The sequence below is a fragment of the Oryctolagus cuniculus genome, chromosome 11 (genome assembly GCF_051225735.1).
Source record: "Oryctolagus cuniculus isolate XC-2025 breed Fujian yellow rabbit chromosome 11, ASM5122573v1, whole genome shotgun sequence".
Taxonomy (NCBI): Eukaryota; Metazoa; Chordata; class Mammalia; order Lagomorpha; family Leporidae; genus Oryctolagus; species Oryctolagus cuniculus.
Genome location: NC_142877.1, coordinates 92,149,104 through 92,171,007, shown reverse-complemented (window position 1 = coordinate 92,171,007; position 21,904 = coordinate 92,149,104). Strand labels below are relative to the sequence as shown.

At 39.9% G+C, this 21,904-nt stretch overlaps 1 protein-coding gene across 5 annotated transcripts in view; it reads left to right on the top strand.

Annotated features, from left to right (window-relative positions):
* The window catches only part of POC1B (POC1 centriolar protein B), a 114,071-nt gene that overhangs the window by 53,440 nt on the left and 38,727 nt on the right, over positions 1-21,904 (top strand). For 4 of the 5 annotated variants that reach the window (XM_008256874.4, XM_070052685.2, XM_070052686.2 and 1 more), the window contains 4 exons: positions 978-1,111; positions 3,327-3,395; positions 6,906-7,055; positions 17,034-17,114. In XM_008256874.4, coding sequence (XP_008255096.1) covers positions 978-1,111; positions 3,327-3,395; positions 6,906-7,055; positions 17,034-17,114 — 434 coding nt within the window. The remainder of the gene's footprint in view (positions 1-977; positions 1,112-3,326; positions 3,396-6,905; positions 7,056-17,033; positions 17,115-21,904) is intronic. The other variant, XM_089307566.1, reaches the window with a different exon arrangement.

Genomic DNA, 21,904 nt, shown 5'->3' with positions numbered 1-21,904 from the left:
AGTGTGTCAAAGAACACTTTTGTTGACTCTGTTACACTGCCTCCTACTGGAAGGATGGTGTCCGGAAGTGCGTTCTCAAACTTAATAGCCCAATGTGCCCTGCTCCAAACTTATCTCCAAACGTTTCACCCATTAATCCAATGTCGCTAGTTGATTATTAAATTTAATTTGAGGTTAGATTATATATTTTATGTTAGCTGATAGTAATCAACTGTTGGCTATATTGGCAATATATCTGAATACTTTATAGTTCTGTGATTGGTAAGATTATATATGACGTATCAATTTTAAAGTTATTTGTCTCATGGGCAGGAAGTTAATGTTGTATGAGGCCAAAATATTTGTTTTTTTTTTTTAAAGATTTATTTATTTATTTATTTGAAAGTCAGAGTTACACAGAAAGAGTAGAGGCAGAGAGAGTCTTCCATCCAATGGTTTACTCCCCAATTGACCGCAATGGCTGGAGCTGCACCAATCCGAAGCCAGAAGCTAGGAGCTTCCTCGGGGTCTCCCACACAGGTGCAGGGGCCCAAGGACTTGGGCCATCTTCCACTGCTTTCCCAGGCCATAGCAGAGAGCTGGATTAGAAAAGGAGCAGCTGGGTCTCGAACTGGTGCCGATGATTTAGGATACCGGTGCTTCAGGCCAGGGCATTAACCTGCTGCGCCACGGTGCCGCCCGCTCCTCCCCCCCTCTTTTTTTTAAAGCAAAATGTTTGTTTTAATGAACTACATAGAATTTTGGAATCATGGAGACATTACTTCTACTTGATTCTTGTTTTCAACTTAATGTTTCCAATTAGGCAAACGGGTGTCTTCAGAGTTAAGGACTGTTCTCTGAAAAGAAAGAAAAGTAGCATCCATGGGATTATAAAGAAAACCAATTATATTGAGATATACCTCTTAAATATTAAGATCTCGTGATATTGTGAAAAAGAATCGTCTTCTGAATTTTTGCTTTTATTTTCTACCCTTCAGTTCACAACTCTGGAGTTAATTGCCTGTCCTTCCATCCTTCGGGTAACTTCCTCATCACTGCTTCTTCAGATGGCACGCTGAAGATTTTGGACCTCTTGGAAGGAAGGCTCATATACACACTTCAGGGGCATACGGTATTAACACAAATTTTTGCTTTTATAATATGAATTTTTTAAATTTTAATCCATTTTATTATTTGCCATTGTTTTTACAGATAGCATGACATTGGTACTCTCACAAAAACATTTTACTTTCAAGGCTATGTTTTTGTACTCTTGAGTTCAGCTTATAGAAATAACATTTCTTGGCCGGCACCACAGCTCAATAGGCTAATTCTCCGCCTTACGGCGCCGGCACACAGGGTTCTAGTCCCGGCTGGGGCGCCGGATTCTGTCCCAGTTGCCCCTCTTCTAGGCCAGCTCTCTGCTGTGGCCTGGGAGTGCAGTGGAGGATGGCCCAAGTCCTTGGGCCCTGCACTCCATGGGAGACCAGGAGAAGCACCTGGCTCCTGCCTTCGGATCAGCGCAGTGCGCCAGCCGCAGCGTGCTGGCCGCGGCGGCCATTAGAGGGTGAACCAACGGCAAAGGAAGACCTTTCTCTCTGTCTCTCTCTCTCCCTGTCCACTCTGCCTGTAAAAAAAAAAAAAAAAAAAAAAAAAAAAGAAATAACATTTCTTATAATTCTTGTCAAAATCCAAGTATGTCTTTCAATGACCACTAAATAAATCCTCTATTGCTGTCTTCATTTTGACAAGCATGGCTCAGCACCTTTTGCTATACTGCCCTTCCTAGCAAGCCCGTCCTCTCTGTTTTCCTCTGATGCTTCTTGTGGGGAGACCTGCCATTGTCTAGTGTTGCGTGTAATGAGGTCAGTGAACCTGACCTAGAGTTCTAAATGTTTTTTTCTAGAAAGCCCATTTGCTGTACAGATAAAAGCCACTCTCTTTCTATGAACATTTATGAGCAGTAAAGTGATATTTTGTCTCTTATATGCATTATGCCTTTGTCTTATTTCTCAATTGGTTTAGAACCCAGAGGGAAAGTGGGTCCTCACTCCTACCCCTGCCATAGTATGTAAACTATTCCTCATTCAGGATAAATATTCAAACTTCTCTGATTTTTTAAGAATGCATCCTCTTTTTTAGCAAAGATGGGGTAGGTACTTCCTTTTAGCCATGTATAACCTTTTTATATCTAGAAATAGAACAGGCGTTGTGGTCTAGAAGAATCAGGGTTCTTCTTTGTATGTTTTCCCTTTCCTTTATCATTTGTTCTCCATCAGTGTTAAGGTGCAGCAGAAATAGATACTAACCAGCTCAGATACATACATGTCCATGGATTTAATCTGAATAAACACTGCCAATAAAAGGAACAAGTATCAAAAATTTTTCATGAAAAAAGTAAAGTTAATGAAAAAAAAACCAATAAGCACAGTAGTTTATGAAGAATCCAACATTACACATAAAGATGGAATTTGTCATAGCCTGGAGGTGAAGGTACTTATGAAACTGTAATTACTTAATTTTGACAAATGGTCTACTTAAAAATAAATGACATTCTTCCCTAAAAGTTTTCTTCCATAAATTAATGACATAGTGAAAACAAACAACATATTTATAGTTTTGAGATGAGGAATATTACTCTTATGTTGACTGAAAGATCTACCTAGAGACCATGTATGTTGTGACTGCCAAATATGGTCTTGTCCAAATCCATAGTAATTACTCAGTTTCAGGTTCTCCTTACCTTTCACTTAGATACTGCAGCAACTTTCCAACTGGCCTCCAACCACTCATTCTTGCTCTAACTCTCCATGCTCACATTTGTGGTAATAATTTTCATCAATCACAGCATTCTTTCCATCTGTGTTCTGCTCTTGAACACAGATGGGTTTAAGGGTGTACTGTTGCCTACATGAAAGGAGACTTGGTGAAGTCAAATGTGGTCAGGAAATGTTCTTTATTTACATAGCTACATTCCCATCAACTACATATTTATCTTTCAGTTTCTGCTTCTAGTTGGTTGGCTGAATACAGCCCACACCAAGAAAAATCTTAGTAGAAATTCTTACAGACTTACCCTGGTCCAAACTTTTCTTTGAAGGAGAAAAAGATTTTCTTCATAATTTTTAGTATTCCTTTTTTATTTAGTATTGAGTATTTGTGTTAATTATTATTTGTGTGTATAATTGATTTGATTCTTTGATTATCTTTATTCTGTCAACATTAGTTGCTAGCAAATTTAGATTTATTCTATAAGTTAGGATAAAAAATTGGTACTCCCAATTTTTGGCTCAAGAAAGCATCACCAAGTACTTTTTTTCTTTTATCTATCTCCTTTTATTTCACAGGGACCTGTCTTTACAGTTTCGTTTTCAAAAAATGGAGAGCTGTTTTCATCAGGGGGTGCAGACACACAGGTTTGTAAATCTTTTGACTTCCTCTTTAATTTGGTCAGGGTAAAGAGATTCTTTTATAGTTTTTTAAATTTTATCTTAAGTTATGCAAGTTTCATGTATTTCATATATACAGATTTAGGAACTTAGTGATACTTCCCACCCTAACATCCCTCCCACTCATGCTCCAACCCTTCTTTCTCTTACCTCTCCCATTCACACTCTTAATTTTCACAAAAATGTACTTTCTGTTTACTTAATGATCCTAAAGTTAACCCTACACTAAGTAAGAGTTCAACAAATAGTATGAAGAAAAAATAAAAAACACTGTTCTTCAACAGAAGAGGCAAGGGCTGTAAACAATCTTCAAATTTCAAAATGTCCATTTCACTCCAGTACAATATATTTTAGGCACTCCATTAGTTACCTTGGATCAGGGAAAACATATGATATCTGTCTTTTTGGGACTGGCTTATTTCACTAAGTATAATGGTTTCCTGTTGTGTCCATTTAGTTGCAAAAGACAGGATTTCAGTTTTTTAAAAGCTGATTAGTACTCCATAGTGCATATATACCATAATTTCTTTATCCAGTCAACAGGTGATGGATATCTGGATTGATTCCTTATCTTAGCTATTGTGAATTGTGCTGCAGTGAACATGGGGTTACAGATAACTCTCATATGCTGATTTTTTTTTTTTTTTGATTTGGGTAAATTTCTAGGAGTGGGATGGCTGGATCATATGGTAAATCTATATTCAGATTTCTGAGGTGTCTCCATACTGTCTTCCATAGTAGCTGCACCAGTTTACATTCCCACCAACAGTGGATTAGGGTACCTAGGATAAAGGAATTCTTGACCTCAGCTAATAAGATTTTTGCAACCAGCTAGTTTGTGTATGTTAAGATGATTATCAAAGACTTTCCATTTTACTTTAGTGCCAGAAAGTCTACTACCTTAAAGCTGAAATGGTGCCAGTTTTGATACTTTTTAGAACTCACATAGCAGTTATTTTCTTTTGCTCAGTTTTAATACTTAATTGTACATGTAACTGACACTTTATAAATTTCTTTTAGTTCTTTAGCTCTTTTACTTAAATTATTGCCTACTCTTTTATATATCAGTCTTATTTCTTAAAATGCTAAGCTTCTTGGGAATGGCAAACATATACCATTTATGTAGCAAATCTGCATTTATTTGAAATGACTAAAAATTATTCATAACCAAATGTATTGAATAAAGTAGATAGTCAATCTATAGGGCTTTGGAAAAAAAAAAGAGGACATGATTTTTTTTTTTTTTTTAAAGATTTATTTATTTATTTGAGGCCGGCGCCACGGCTTACTAGGCTAATCCTCCGCCTTGCGGCACCAGCAGACCGGGTTCTAGTCCCGGTTGGGGCACTGGATTCGTCCTGGTTGCCTCTTCCAGGCCAGCTCTCTGCTGTGGCCAGGGAGTGCAGTGGAGGATGGCCCAGGTACTTGGGTCCTGCACCCCATGGGAGACCAGGAGGAAGCACCTGGCTCCTGCCATCAGATCAGCGCGGTGTGCCGGCCGCAGCGCGCCAGCCGCGGCAGCCATTGGAGGGTGAACCAACGGCAAAGGAAGACCTTTCTCTGTCTCTCTCTCTCTCACTGTCCACTCTGCCTGTCAAAAAAATAAATAAATAAAAAAGATTTATTTATTTATTTGAAAGGCAGAATTACAGAGAGGCAAAGGCAGAGGCAGAGAGAGGTCTTTGATCTGCTGGTTCACTCCCCAGATAGCCTCAGTGGCCGGTACTGGGCCAATCTGAAGCCATGAACCAGGAGCTACCTCCAAGACTTCCACGTGGGTGCAGGGACCAAAGGACTTGGGCCATCTTCCACTGCTTTCCCAGGCCATAGCAGAGAGTTGGATCAGAAGTGGAGCAGCTTGGACTTGAACTGGCACCCATATGGGGTACTGGCGCTGCAAACAGTGGCTTAACCTGCTATGCCACAGCACCGGCCGTTATGATATTTTAATATGAATTATAAGCCAGAAATGGAGGTAATTTGAAATGCTGAATCTATCCCAGCAACTGTGCTTAAATAAAGTATTGAGAAACAGAAACATTGTTTAAATATCTATCTAGCCTTCTGACTGTTTTGAGAGTCAATTCTATAGATTTTTTTTTTTAAAGAAAATCAGTTCTATTGCTTGTGCAAGAATACTTCAGGCCGGCGCCACGGCTCAATAGGCTTATCCTCCGCCTGCGGCGCTGGTATCCTGGGTTCTAGTCCTGGTGGGGGTGCCAGATCCTGTCCTGGTTGCTCCTCTTCCAGTCCAGCTCTCTGCTGTGGCCCGGGAGGGCAGTGAAGGATGGCCCAGGTGCTTGGGCTCTGCACCCGCATGGGAGACCAGGAGGAAGCACCCAGATCCTGGCTTCGGATCGGCGCAGCGTACCGGCCGTAGCGGCCACTTGCGGAGTGACCAATGGAAAAGGAAGACCTTTCTCTCTGTCTCTCTCTCTCTAACTCTACCTTTCAAAACAAACAAACAAACAAAAAAAAAAACAAAAAACTTCAAAATTTTGTGGAAAATAGAATCAAAAGTTTATTTTGCTGTAAAATTTTTTTGGAAATGCATGCATATGAGGGGTCTGTAAAAGGTACATGGAAATACATAATAGGGGCCTACTCTGTTTTGCAGTGGGTTAAGTCATCTGCTGTGGCACTGGCATCCTATATAGTCACTGGTTCAAGTCTCAGCTGCTCTGCTTCCCATCCAACTCTCTACTAATGCTCCTGAGAAAGCTGCAGAAGATGGCCCAAGTACTTGAGTCCCTGACACACACAAATGAGACCCAGATGAAGCATGTGGCTCCTGGCTTCTGCCTGGCCCAGCCCTAGCTGTTGCAGCCATTTGGGGAGTAAACTAGTGAATGGAGGATCTTTCTCTACCTCTTCCTTTCTCTCTCTGTAACTCTGCCTTTCAAATAAATAAATAGATCTTTTCAAAAAAAAAAAAAAAAGAAAAGATGCATATTATGAAAAAAACTACATGGCATGGGCATTTGATCTAGGAATTCAGATGCTGGTTAAGACACCTGCCTGCATCCCTTATTCAGGTGTGTGGGTTGAGTTCCCACTCTGGTTCCTGAATCCAGCCTCTGCTAATGTAGACCCTGGGGGGGGGGGGGGGCCAGCCATGATGATTCAAGTAGTTGGATTTCTTCTGTCCATGTGGGGGACCTGAATTTAGTTCCCAGCTTTGGCCCTGGCCCAGCCCCCCCTAGGGTGTTGCCAGCATTTGAGGAGTCAACCAGCAGATGAAACCCTGACTCACTCTCTCCCTCTCCCTCTTCTCCTCCCCCTCACTCCCCTGCCCCCCCCCACTTTCTTTCTGTCTGTCCCTCAAATTAAAAAAAGAAACAAAAGCTATGCATGCATTTTAAAAAAATTTTTGCACCAAAATGAAGCTCTTTTAATTTCATTCTCCATGAACTCTTTCAATTTCCTTAGTGCATACAAGTCAATAACTACCAACATCATTGACTTTTTTTTTAATAGGTCTTATTATGGAGGACTAACTTTGATGATTTACGTTGTAAAGATCTTAAGAGAAATCTTAAGAGACTGCATTTTGATTCACCACCGCATCTTCTTGATATCTACCCAAGAACACCACATCCTCATGATGGCAAAACTGAGACTGTTGAAGTAAGTACTTTATGCATTTGACCTGTTTTCTTTTTTAAACAATCAACTAGTAAAAGTATTTTATTTCCCTCTTGCGTTTGCTTTATATCTTGCTTTACAAAGTTATGAAGTTCACAGCTTTATACCAGAATTTAAGAAGGCTAGGCTATTTTCTTACAAACATTTTTAAAGTCAAGTCATCTTGTTTTGTTCTTATCCCTATTCAATATTTTAAAAAAATTCAGAAAACAAGGTTGCTGGAGCGGCTATAGGGCATAGGAAGGATCTTCAACAGCCTTTACTCATTACTTCCTCCTCCCCATTTTATATGGACTATGACCTTGAATTCAGAGAAAATCTGGGAAACTTTAATCACCACGTGACCCAGCAGGGCCACTTACGGGGGGCTGGAGGTGAGAGGTTAGTTGGTTTGGTTTGCATGAGGATTTCACATCCACTTGAACGTGGAAGTCATTGTAGTCTAAATCACCTCCACCAAAGCTTCTCTACATACCTCTTAGCACACTTCTCTTAAACCCTGAGGATCCTAATGATTTGGGGCAGGGCTGAAACTATTATTTTATAAGTGTGGCAGGCACGGCCTTCATAATAACAGTAACAAAACTTCTAAGTAAGCACTTGTAAGTTGCAGTTATTTGAGCAAACAGCATATGTGCTGTTCATATCCCATTTCACAATGTAGTTCAGTCTCCTCCAAAGAATTCTCTTCCATAAAAAATACCAGGCCATTCCACTATGTGTACACCTACTCCCACCAAATCATCCACATACCTAGTCACTAACATTGTACATTGTATCTTCTACCAGAGTTTGTCCTACATTGTATGCTTAAAATTATACCAAATTACATAAAACCTAGTCCTGCCTTAAAACTGCAGAACTTCAAGAAACAAGTCAGTTGTTTTCAATAATAAAACTATATACATGTGGTAGTGTATAATAACGTCTCTTATATTTATTTCTTGCAGGCCTAGAAAGGAAACTTAAAAATTATACTGAAAATAATAGAGAATGAAAAATTAAATCCATTGCCTCTGGTGATTGCAGTCTAAACTGGCTTTTTATATTCTAGGTGTGTTTAGGAGCATCAGGTGATGGCTACATTGAAAATAGTGTTGAAGGGCAAAAAATTTATTTTCCCCTAAAAGTTTATTTATTTGAAAGGCAGAGTTGCAGAGAGGGAGACACAGAGAGAGAGAGAATCTTCGATTCACTAGTTCACTCCCCAAATGGGTGCAACAGCTGGGGATGGGTCACGCATTCACTTTCATCTGAATTTTTTTTTAATCATTGCAGAGCCTTTCTTTGCTTTTTCTATTTTTTTAAGATTTATTTTTTTTATTTTGAAAGGCAGAGTTACCGAGAGGCAGAGGCAGAGAGATTGAGAGAGAGAGAGAGAGAGATTGAGAGAGAGAGAGAGAGAGAGAAGTCTTCCATCCACTGGTTCACTCCCCAAATGGCCACAAAGGCCAGAGCTATGCTGATCAGGAGCCAGGAGCTTCTTCCAGGTCTCCTAGTCAGGTGCAGGGGCCCAAGGACTTGGGCCATCTTCCACTGCTTTCCCAGACCACAGCAGGGGGCTGGATCAGAGGTGGAGCAGTCGGGACTCAAATCGGCACCCGCATGGGATGGCGGCACTGCAGAACCAGGCTTTAACCTGCTGCGCTACAGCACCAGCCCCTTCTTTGCTTTTAGAGCAAATATTTAGCATCCTCAAGACTCATTCTTGAGTGGCAGTGCATAACAGCCACATTTATTATTCAGGCTGTAGGCCCACACCCCCTTTCATGGTCTCCTTGTCCTTCACCCCAGTCACTTCTTTAGTTTTGGTTTCTTTGGCTGTGGTCTTTTCTGTTGTTTTGGGTACTTCTGCTAGTGTCAGGTTGTGCATATGTGTATTTATCTTTTTTCTGCACTATTTTTATATTTTGTTTAAGTCAGCCATATCTTGGGATTTCTTGGTAGTCCTGACTTCTGGTTCTTTGTTATAATTTTATCCTTTCTAACTTCCTACAGTTATTCAGTTTTTCTAAAGTTTTTTTTTAAAGATTTATTTACTTATTTGAAATGCAGATATATATATCTTATATGTAATATATATTATATATAATATGTAAATACATATAAGATATATATTAGAGAAAGAGAGAGAGAGATTTTCCATTTGCTGATTCATTCCCCAAATGGCTTCAATGTCCAGGGCTGGGTTAGGCCGAAGCTAGGAGCCAGAAGCTTCTTTCAAGTCTCCCACGTGAGTGCAGGGACCCAAGGACTTGAGCCGTCTTCCCCTGCTTTCCCAGGTGCATTAGAGGGAGCTGAATTGGAAGTGGAGCCGCCGGGACTCAAACCAGTGCCCATATGGGATGCCAGCACTGCAGGTGGAGGCTTAACCTGTGCCCCAGCACCGGCTCCGTCTTCTAAAGTGTTAACCATTACGCTTCATGTTACTTCTAGTATCATGAATAACAATTTATTATTCTTTGCCCTTTTTTTCCCTACAATTATAGATCTTATTTGTTAATCCCTAGTGATTATACAGGGAGCTTCAAAAAGTTCATAGACAGTAGAATTGTGAATGTTTTGAAGTTCCTATGTATATATTCCTATGTATATATTCATATAAAAATATGCAAAATGTATTTTAATTTGAGTATCCTCCCCTTGTGTTGGCCAAACTGGTTTTATTGCCTCTTGGTACTTTTACTCTAGTGTTTTTGTGGCTTGGCTGGGCTGTATCAGGACAGGAGGAAGGTCTGCTCCTGCCTTGCAACCTTTCAGCTACCCTAGCAGAGTAGGCAGAGCTGCAGGCTGAGCCTGGGCCTGCTGATGAATTCAGTCATATTTCCGTGACACCACACTGCCTCAGCACGGAGGCTGGAGCCATTTGCTATGATTTGCCCCCCCCCCCCCCGCCCCCCGTCTCTCCCACCCTCCTGTTCATTTCAGAGTGCTAGACTTTTCTTTAAAATGTCAACAAGTTGTCTGAGTAGCTACGCTCCGACTGTGCCATCAGGAAGCTGTAAAGCCAGCTGCGTTGCTTTGTGTTGCTAGGTCGGAATGACCCAGGCCAGGCAAGGCCACTCTCAACCATAGTTCTCACATGTACACTTAAAAATTCTGTTAACAATGGATTTTCCATCATGAAATTACAGTCCAACAGAATGTTGGGCATTGTACCTGAATGGTTTAAGTACAGGGTAATTTAAAAAGCTCCTAAAAAATGGAATCATAGTGCCAAAAAATTTGAAATCTGTGCATACATATAAGGGGGTCTTCAGAAAGTTCATGGAAGATGCTTATTATGAGAAAACTGTATGGATTTCAAGTTTTTTCCCACTGAAGTAAATTTACCTTTTAATTCCAATTTCATTAACTTTTTGAAGTACCCTCATATATAGTATGGTTTAGATAGTTTCACCTCCTATAATATGAAATGGCAGAGAAGTGATAGGATTCTACATCTAAACAACCAACTCTGTTTTTTTTTTTCTTCAGCATCTCATAATAAAACAAATATATAAAGTTTTATGGAGGGAGGACCAAATAAATAAGTGTTACAAATAAATAATTACCAAGTACCAAATTATTTTTTGAAGACTTTACTTCAAATAAATGGATATAGATTTCTCACAGAGCCCAAAGACTACTTAGTTTAAAAACTGGAATAATATAATATGAATCATAATAGAAGTTGTGTTATCTTAATTTATGATTAGTAAATAATATTTTGAAGTACTAAATTTGATAGATTAAATTTGTTTTTCAAAACTTTAGGCAAGGTAAATTTACAAATGTTACCTTGGAAATATTTTGAAACTAGAAAAGGGGGCTGGCATTGTGGCATAGTGGGTTAAGCTGCCACCGGCAACACCAGCATCCAATGTGGGTGCTGGTTTAAGTCCTGTCTAGTCCACTTCCAATCCAGCTCTCTGCTAAAGCACCTGGGAAAGCAGCAGAGGTTGGCCCAAGTGCTTGGGCCCCTGCACCCACGTGGGAGACCTGGAAGAAGCTCTTAGCTTCAGCCTGATCTGTCCCTGGCCACTTGGGGAGTGAATCAACAGATGGAAGATCTTTACCTCCCTCTCTCTCTGTCTTTCCCTCTCTGTCTGTCTTTCCCTCTCTGTCTGTAACTCTGCATTTCAAATGAATAGTTAAATCTCAAAAAAAGCTAGAAAATTTTTTTAGTTTAACATTCATGGTATAGAAAAATGAACAATTATTAAAATATGTGGAATAAGTAATATGTAAATGAACCAATTAATTTCTTTTTGCAGTAAGCTTGAGTGTTTCATGTATGACTTTGAAGCAAGATAGTATTCCTATGATTTGTATTTTAGGTTTTTTTATGAGGCTTATTTGAATTGTATAACCTCAGTCTTCAGGTGAAACTCTTTGGCGTTTTGCAAAAGCCACCCATTTGCCAGCTTTATGTGCTGCATTTGTTTGAAGGTGTGGAATCCTGTAGTCTTAGATCTTGGGTACCAGCTGACCACATATATATATCGGTATATATTACTAATTACTGTACGGACAGAGAGGTAACGAGAGCCAGATTGCTTATAGAGTAATTGAGAGAAGATGACCACATGAAAGAAGGCAGGAAATATCAAATGCTGGCTGAGTGGAACAGATACTTGCTGTGTCCTTTCTACTGGTCTGACTGTTCAGTCTTTATTAAACATGAGAGCAATACCTTGTCCTTTTTTAGTCCCTCCACACTGTGCTGTGTACAACATCAGTTCATGCTAACTCTATCTTTCTATAGATTGTCACATATTGAGCAGTACTGTCTTGCCCCCAAGCTTAACCAAACTTCCCTTCTCCAAGGGTGAATTTACAGTGTGTGCATGACACTTTTCTCCTGAACATTCTCCTCCCCTTTTGCACATTTTTTAAAAAAGATTTATTTATTTGAAAGTCAGAGTTACACAGAGAGAGAAGCAGCAGCAGAAAGAGAGAGAGAGGTCTTCTATCCTCTGGTTCATTCCCCAAATGACCTCAATGGCTGGAGCTGCGCTGATCCAAAGCCATGAGCCAGGGGCTTCTTCCGGGTCTCCCACATGGGTGCAGGGGCCCAAGGACCTGGACCATCCCTCTGCTGCTTCCCAGTCCATAGCAGAAAGCTGGATTGGAAGTGGAGCAGCCAGGACTCAAATTGGCATCCATATGGGATGCTGGCACTGCAGGAAGTGGCTTTACCTGCTACACCATAGCACCGGCCCCTTGCACATTGTGATGGGAAGATAGCAGAGCCATTCTAAAAGATGGTGACAGATCTCAATGACAGTGAGGCATCAAAATCGCTACTCTGGCAGAAGTGAAGAATGTTGTAAGAGGGACTATAAATAAATAGAATTTATTAAGAAAATAATTGCTGGGGTGGCTTTAATTTTTATAGTGACCATTTGATATTACCTTAATCTATAAATTACATATGAAATTCTATATATTTAGCAAGAAAAAATATATCCTATCATTTAAGCAAATATTCATTTAGCGATATTTTACAATGACCACGAGTCATTATTGAAAACTATGTGGTCGATTTAAAATTTCATATTTGAGATTTTATTTTTAACTCATTCTTCTTTTAAGATTGGAAACTACTATTTATGATTTTAAAAATGACCACTATCTGCCCATTTCGTATTTTAGTCCTTGGTGCTGTATATGTTTCTATTGCTTTGTACCTCAGTAAATGTTCTGATTAAATGATGATAATAGTAATAGTACCTAACACTTATATAACTCTGTTCTAAGTGCTTTACATAAATTATGCAGTATTCCTAAATTTTTATCCACATGAGAAATTGAGTCATATAGAGTATAGAGTCATAAGTTTTAAACCTTAAAACTAGAATTTCAACCTAGGCACACCAATTCCATGCTATATTTTTAACTACTTTGATGTGATGCTCCAATATAACCAAATTTAAGTTCCATCCGCTAGCAGATGTTAAAGCGTCTCTGTGCTGGCCATTGTCTAGCTTTAAGGAGTGCAGCAGTGAACTAAATGAGCTTACTCCTGGCCCTTCAGAAGCTTGTAGTCCAGTGAAGTCACACGGAATTTAGTAGTACAGGTGTTCATGTTCATGGACTTCTCTGTGTAAAGGACACATGTAACCTCAGAGAGGCATGTGGATTGGTACTTCTGAGCTATAAAAGCTAACCTCTCCCTCACTCAGGAATCCCAAGTCCATGACACTGTTCAGCCTCTCATAAAGCAGCCCACTGCATTTCAAGGCATCCTATTTATGCAGCAGCAACGTGGGCTACAGTACAGGAAAATACTTTTGGTTGCAATCAGGAGTTCCCCAGCTTCTTGTACAAAGACAAGGATTTTTCAGGGAGTGTAATTTACATTTTTTTTGAGCAGTTCTGATTTTAGATGGTGAAACCAGGTTATATTTCCATCGGTTAACAATTAGGGTGTACACTAGGTGGCGGTAGATAAAAGAGAATAAAATGTCTGAGCAGACAGGACAGCCAGCCTGAGATTGAAAAGAAAATGAGTCACCTTGGGGCGTCCTGTCTTTGCGGAGCTGTGGACTGAGATGCGATGGGAGGAGGCTGTGTGTGTTCCCCTGCTCTGTGGAACAGCCAGGAAGAAGCAAAGATATTGGCTGGCAGGGCTGATAGTCCCTGATTCTCACCTTGCTGAGTAATTATAAAAATGTTACTATTTCTAAAACTACAACTATACTGATCAAGCATGATAAGTGCTTTAAAAGTCATTCCACTCCTGTTGCTCATCATTCCACTCAGCGCTCATCACCACGGGCCTGGCCTGTTGCAGTAATGTCCTCAGTGGCCCCATTAATTTATTCTTGATGCTCTGCATGTTTCTGTCAGATTAATTTTCTAAAGCACACGTTAGCCTCCAGCTTTCTGTGCCTTCATAATTTGGCCCTTGTCGGCCTTTCTAATCGTCTGTCCTCCTCCTCCTTTTTAATACTTATTTGTTTGAAGGACACAGTGACAGAGAGAGGGGGAGAAACAGAGGAATCTTCTTCCATCTGCTGGTTCACTACCCCCAAATGCTGTGCAGCAAGGATGAGGTCATGCTGAAACCAGGAGCCAGGAATTCCATCTGGGTCTACAAGACTAGCAGGAACCCAAGTAGTAGGGCCATCATCTATAGATTCCCAGGTGTATTAGCAGGATGCTAGATTGAGACAGAGGCAGTACTCAAACCCAGGCACTCCAATATGGACTGTAGATGCACTGAGCAGATGCTAAACTCGCTGCACCACAGTACCTGCCCCTAATTGTCTCTTCTTTGCACGCCATGCAAAGATAGCAGCATTGTGCCCCAGTGCTGAACAGTGTGCTCTGACTTGTCTCCGTAGCTCCGTTTTTGCTTTTTACTTTCTGAATCTTTTTATTAAGGATCCGTGGTGAACCGCGTTTTCTCCATGGGAAGCCTTTGTCACTATCTAAATGCTTAAGCAACAGCTTCTTCAGTCCACTTAAGAATGGTACCATTCATTTGATAGAATGTTCTGCTGTCTTTGTTGGTAATATTTTACCAACAAAGTATTGAAGTATTAGCTTAAAGTATTAAAAAATTCTGAAATAACTTCCCTCAGGAATAATAGCCTTTCTGGGTAGTTACTCCCTTTCTTTTCTTTATAAGCTTACTATATATGTTTGAATCTATAATTACATATTATTTTGTTTTGAATACTGTTGAACTTCATGTAAATGGATCACAGTGATGACATTTTTCTATAAATTGCTGTTTCGTTTAACCATGAAATCCCGAGATTTATACATATTCATCTGAATTCATGCATTTGTATGAAGTTAAACATCATTGTACTCCATTCATTTTCGTAGTTGTATAGTATTCCAGTGAAGTTACCAAAGTAGTTTTCCCCACAGCTTAGTTTCCTGTTAGTAGACTTTTGGGGTATTTCCAGTTTTGGGGTTTTTGGCCATTACAATGTCTATAAACAAGATTGATATCACTGAACTTTCTAGTTTTGCGTTCTCACAGATGTTGAGATGTTGAGATGTTGCTTTACTTTTCACTTTTTTCATGACTATTGTTTCTGAACATCTCTTAATATACTGATTAACTGCTAGTTTTTCATTTCTGTATTTTTTTTCTTGAGGATACTGACCTTTTCACATTGATTTGTAGGATTTCATCATGCATTTTAGATGTTTGTCCTTTTTCCATTTTAGACATCATAATAGTTCTTATCTCATTATCTGATTGCTGATTTTGTGCTGTCCATTGTTAAACAGAAATCCTAAATTTTGGTGTAGTTATTAGATGCATCGGCTTATTTTTATTGTCCTATGATTTTGTTTTTATGGTTTTTAAAGTGTTTTTCTTAACTACTCATCACAAAAATATCCTTACATGTACTTCTATTAACTTCGTAGTGTTAGTATAGCTTTTATGTTTTTCAGTTACCCAGTGCCCATCTTTGTGTTAGCATTAGGCAAGGACCCTTATACTGAGCCCACTTTCATCCTTCCTCTTTAGGTTTGTATTGCCAGTTTAATATTTATTTTCTGATATACTGTGCATTACTTTTGAGCTCCATAAGGCATAGCTTTTTGTTTACTTGCAAGTTTTATAATCTCAACATGTTTTATTCTTCTTAAAAAAATATGACCTTAAGCATCTTTATATATTTATTCTGATATATTTTGAAATTTTCATGGTCCTATAATCAATAGCTTTTTAAATTTTACATTTTCTGTGTGCTGATATTTAGAAATGCAATTGATTTTGTATATTGATTTTATTCTAGCAGTCATTAAATTTTTAGTGGTTCTAATGATTTTTTGAAGTTTCTATATAGATAAACTATATGATATATAATCAACAGTTTTATTTCTTCTTGCCTTTTTTTTTTTTTTTTAAGATTTATTTATAAAAAGAGTTAAAGGGGCCTGTGCTTTGGTGTAGTGGGTAAAGCCACCGCATGAAGTGCCAGCATCCCATACAGGCACTGGTTCTACTCCTGGCTGCTCCACTTCTGATCCAGCTGTCTGCTATGACCTGAGAAAACAGTGGAAGATGGCCCAAGTCCTTGGGCTCCTGCACCTGTGTGGGAGACCTGGAAGAAGCTCCTGGCTCCTGGCTTCTGATCGGCACAGCTCCTGCCATTGCTGCCATTTGGGGAGTCAGCCAGTGTATGAAAAACCTCTCTCTCTCTCTCCCTCTCTCTCTCTCTCTCTCTCTCTCTCTCCCTCCCTCCCTCTCTCTCTCTCTCCCTCTCTCTCCCCCTTCCTCCCTCCCTCTGCCTCTCTGTAACTGTGTCTTTCAAATAAATAAATAAATCTTAAAAAAAAAAAAGAGAGAGAGAGGGAGAGACAAAACGATAAAGATCTTCCATCTGTTGTTTCATTCCCAAATGGCTGCAACAGCCAGGGCTAGGCTAATTGAAGCCAGGAACCTAGAACCCCACCCAGACCTCCCATGTGTGTACAAGAGCCCAAGAACTTGGCCATCTTTCACTGCTTTCTCAGGCAAATTGGCAGGGAGCTGGATCGGAAGTGGAACAGCTGGGACTTAAACCTATGCCCAAATGGGATGCCAGCATTGGAGGCTGGCAGCTTAACACACTGTGCCGCAATGCCAGCACCTAATTCTTACATCCTAACACCTTTTATTTCATTTTCTTGTCTTAATGAACTGGCTAGGGTTTTTTTTTCTGTGCCTTTTGACATGGGTTTTATTTAATTTTTAATATCCTTTTACAGGTAAATTATACTGATACATAAATATGAAAACCTTTGACCCCTGGGATAAATTCAACTTTGTCATACTTTTCTTTATGTTGATAAATGTAAGCTAATAATCTGTTTAAAATCTCTGCAATCTACTTTAACGAATATACTTAATATACCTATTTTGACGAATAATAGATTAGGAAATGCCCTGTAGAGTGTTACAAATAGCATCCAGTTTCTTATGGTGCAAAAATCTCATATTAATTTTTTTATGCACATACACAGATTAATCCAAAGCTTGAGGTAATCGATTTGCAGATTTCTACTCCCCCTGTTGTGGACATCCTTTCTTTTGATTCTGCTACAGTAAGTGTGATTGTTTTGTTTTGTTTTTGTTTTTTTTTTAAACATTTAAGTGATGTCTAATTGCTTGGCACGATCTGTTTTCTCTAAAATTGTAAAGGGATTGGGACAAAATGTGAGCTAAATACCCTAACATTTTAGCATGGAAAGAACCCTATACAAAAGTCCCGTTTACTTTGCATCTAAATAACCACAAGAGGGAGCTGTGCCAATTCCAAAAGCACTTTTACATTGAAGGTGCTGAGCTCTTTCTAATCCATATTCAGTGTCTCATTTATTAAGATGCCACACAAGTAACATTGCACTTGCTGTCACAGAGCAGGTTTCTTGCTATGTTGTCTTCTAGAGATTCTAAACTTAGTTCTTACTTTTAGTCTTCTTGGTAGCTGTAAGAATAGCAGTCTCACCCTCTTTTTTATTATTTGAAATGTTTATAAAATCACACATGCACAAATACATACACATTATTCTTATTTTTTAAGGAATACAGATTTTGTAAGTACAACTTTAGGAATGTAGTGATTCTTTCCACCATACCCGCCCTCCTACCCACACTCCCACCCCTCCTTCTTCTCCCATTCCCAGTCCCATTCTCCATTAAGATTCATTTTTAATTAACTTTGTACACAGAAGACCAGTTCTATACTAAGTAAAGATTTCAACAATTTGCATACACACAAAAAAAAACTCTTTGAGAACTCATTTTACATTTAACTCTCATAATACAACTCACTAAGGACAAAAGTCCCGTATAGGGAGTTATCATACATTGACTCCTGTTGCTAATTTAACAATTAACACTCTTATGCATGACGTCACTGACCACCCAAGGCTCTTGACATGAGCTGCCAAGGTTATGGAAGCCTTTTGAATCCACAAACTCCATCACTATTTAAACAAGGCCATAAGCAAAGTTTTTCTCTCCTCTTTTAGAGAAAAGTACATCATTCTTTGATGGCCCCTTCTTTCCACTGTGGTCTCACTCACAGAGATCCTTCATGTAAAACATTTTTTGCCACAGTGACTTAGCTTTTTATGCCTGAAATGCTCTCATGGGCTTTTCAGCCAGACCAACAAGCCTTAAGGACAGATTCTGAGGTTAGAGTGCTACTTAAAGTGATTGTCATTCTTGAGTCTGCTGTGACACACACATATCACTTATTCATTCAGTGTATCCAGTGAATTCAAAGATGGAAAAGTTTCAGCCTTTCAGTTTTGGAGTCTGCTTAATCTATTCAGGTCAAATCATTGTGCAGTTTATCCTGCTAGTGCAAACCTAGTTGTAATAACAAATAGGAAGAACAGCATGGTCTTTGGCAACACTACTGTTATGGTGTCCGTTTAGTAAATATTTGGGGTAAGTTTTTAATAGGCAGCCAAAAATGAATAAAAAACAACAACAAAAAAATCCCTTATATCATGGCATTACAAACTCCCAGTAGGTCTCAGGAATAACATTTATTGTTGAGGAATTTCACAAAGTACTAATCCACTTTGAGTCTATTCTGATGCAGAAAGCATCTAATTGTTGAAGGCTCCTTTGCTGTTGAGCCCTGATACAAGACTCCTAGATCTCTCAGGAACCAAATGAAGGCAGCCAATGGACCAATGGTCAGAGGGAACACAGGCATTGCTGATGACAGCTAGGACCTCAAGCTGATCTGGGATCTTGTCTCTTGTACCGTTCATATTTTTTTTAAAGATTTATTTTATTTATTTGAAAGAGTTACAGAGAGAGGTAGGAGACAGAGAGAGGGGTCTTCCATCCTCTGGTTCACTCCCCAGATGGCCGCAATGGCTGGAGCTGCGCCAATCTGGAGCCAGGAGCTTCTTCCAGGTCTCCCATGAGGGTGCAGGAGCTCAAGGCCTTGAGCCATCTTCTGCTGCTTTCCCAGGCCATAGCAGAGAGCTGGATCAGAAAAGGAGCAGCTGGGACTAGCACCAGTGCCCATATGGGATGCCAGCTCTCAGGCCAGGGCTTTAACCTGCTGTGCCACAGTGCCAGCCCCGAGTACCGTTCATATTTACAAAATAACTCTACCAGCATCTCTGCATTAGTAACTTACTTACTAAATTAAAATTTAACTAGACTGAAATCTTGCCACAGTGCTTGGCTTATTTGGTGCTCAGTTCATTTTATTTCAGTGAGTTATCCCAACTGCTTGTCATTGAAACTTATAGATTCTGGAGAGTTGGGGTTTTTGCCCTATAGCAAGAGGGAGCAAAAGAGATGTGCTGCCTCCTTGTGAGGTAATCAGTAGACTAAAATTGAATGTTCAAGTCCCCCAAAATATCACAGATCATTAGAAGTCTTTGGTCATGTTTTGAAACTTACTCTCCCTGCCAGTACCCTGCAAGCCTTGCATATATCCTCATAACCTGATTAACCCAGTACTTCTCAATAGTTTGCCATGGTGAGCATAGCTGCCACATATCAAGGGACTGTAGGATGTCAGGACAGTCAAGATGACTGTCAGGGTACCAAAATCATCTAGTCTGTATCATAATACCCTTCCTTAGAGAATAGGGTGTATGTAGGACTTTGGGAGAACAGTTCTGTGTAACTAGCCCTTGACAAGTTTAATAGTTGCACTATAAAACACAGGAAGATTGAGAAGTACAACTATCTATATATAAATAAGGGATACTATAGGTTGAATTATATGGAATTGTCATTTTGTAGGCAACAATGGTCTAATGTCACATGATTCCACCCAATATGCAAGTATAAGCATTAAAATATAGAGTCCAGTGTTATTTTGAGTTTTATACTTGCTGCCACATAAACATAGACAGGAATACAATGTCCTAGTTGATACAAATTGATTCAGATTGGACTAATGAAGTCCAATCTAGATACGTTTTTATTTTTTATTCATTTTTTAAAATTAGTTTATGTATTTATTTGAGAGGCAGAGTTACAGAGAGAGAGAGGAAGTTCCTCTATCCACTGGTTCACTCCCGAAATAGCTGCAATGGCCTGAGCTGGGCCAATCTGAAACCAGGAGCCAGAAGCTTCTTCCGGGTCTCCCATGTGGGTACAGAGGCCCAAGCACTTGGGCCATCTTCAGCTGCTTTCCCAGGCAATCAGCAGGGAGGTGGGTTGGAAGTGGAGAAGCTGAGACTCGAACAGGCACCCACATGGGATGCCAGGGCTACAGGCGGAGGCTTAGCCTACTAGCCGTGGCACCGGCTCCTAGATTCTTTTACAGTCTGGAAAATAGCTGCTGGCTTCCAGAAAGGCATAAAAGCTTTTTGCTTCTACTGCATACTGAAGACACAAATACTTGTAAAGCACTTAGATTTTTATAGAGTATCTCTAAAGGGCTTTACTTTAAATTCCCAGTATTTACATCTTTCTTTTAATTCGTTAGTAGAATAATTGGTAAGAAAACTAAAGTGTGATTATTTTTTAACTATTTATCTTCCTATTAATGTGGTGATATATAATTGTTAATCTACAATCTCCTCTTTACATGGACTCTTTCTTCTGCTAAATCAGGTATCACTGTAAAGGAGGTTTGTTTCTGCTTTGGTGTGAAGTACAATTGTGCTAAATATTTTTGGTGTGAATTTTGCATGTGATTGTAATATGAAATGTGAGCATCCCAAGCAGAGTCTTAACCACTCTAATAAACGCCTGCCCCTATAGGCAGGATTTAGATCTGGGCATTCCAGGTAGGGAAGGCAAGTCACAAATAAGTGGATGCCTCTAGAGAAACTGAAACCATGGCAATAAAAGTGCCTCAGTCTAGTTTTAGGTCTAGGTCTTTAAGTTGCCTAACTCAATAGTGGGCAGGGGGTCTGCCCACTCATATGCATATGTATCTCTCAGTAAATATTGACTGTGTAATTACTCTATGTCATTCACCATTCTTAGCTTTAGAGAAGCTGAGCAAAACAGAACTCCTGCCCCTGAAAAGCCTGCATCCTTAATACAGTACAGGAGACAGGCAATTCAGGTTAAACAAAAACAAACTTTATTGTGTAGTGGACCGAAAGAAAAACACACAGGTGAACACAGCACTCAAGGGCGATGAGAAGAGAGGAAGAAGGCTGCAGTTTTAAAGACCATATGTTCAGGACAAGCATCACGTGGCAAGTAACATTTGAGTGAAGAAGTGAGGAATGAAGGGAGCAGGTCAAGTGGATCTGGGAAGGGCCCTCCAGGCGAGTGGGAGCAGTAATAGAGGCCAGCTCTGAGTGACAGGGGAGCCACCAGAGGGGTTTTGGCAGGGGAGGGACATGATCTGGTATAGGTCTTAATGGGTTTGCTCTGGCTGCTGTGTGAGGACAGAGTGGGGATGGTGATGGGGAGAACAAGGAAACTCATTAGGACGCTAATGAAATAATCAGACAGGAGGCGATAGTGGTTTGACCCAGGGCGGTAGCAGAGGAGGAGGTGCTAAGTCATCTGATTCTGGATGTATTTTGAAGGCAGAGCCAAGAGGATTTCCTGACAGATTGGATGTCAGCCGTGGGATTCCCTATCTGCTTTCCCCAGGGACAATAAGGTGTAGCCCCGAGTCATCTCAGGGTGGCTGAGAGTGTCTCCTGGCTCAGCATCATTTTGGCAGAGGGGCTGCTGAGGGAAAAGAATCGTGGTTTTCCTGTCTCCTGTTCCAGGATCAGGAAACGAATCAGCTGAATCAGGGCAGGAGATACTCTGCTGTTTCCTTGACTTTGGAAAACACACATTCGTCCTTCCTAAATGTCATTCAGGTGTGGATTTTTTTTTTTTTTTTCACCAAAGTACATTTGTTTTTCCTCCTGAAAGATTGTTTTGTATTGCC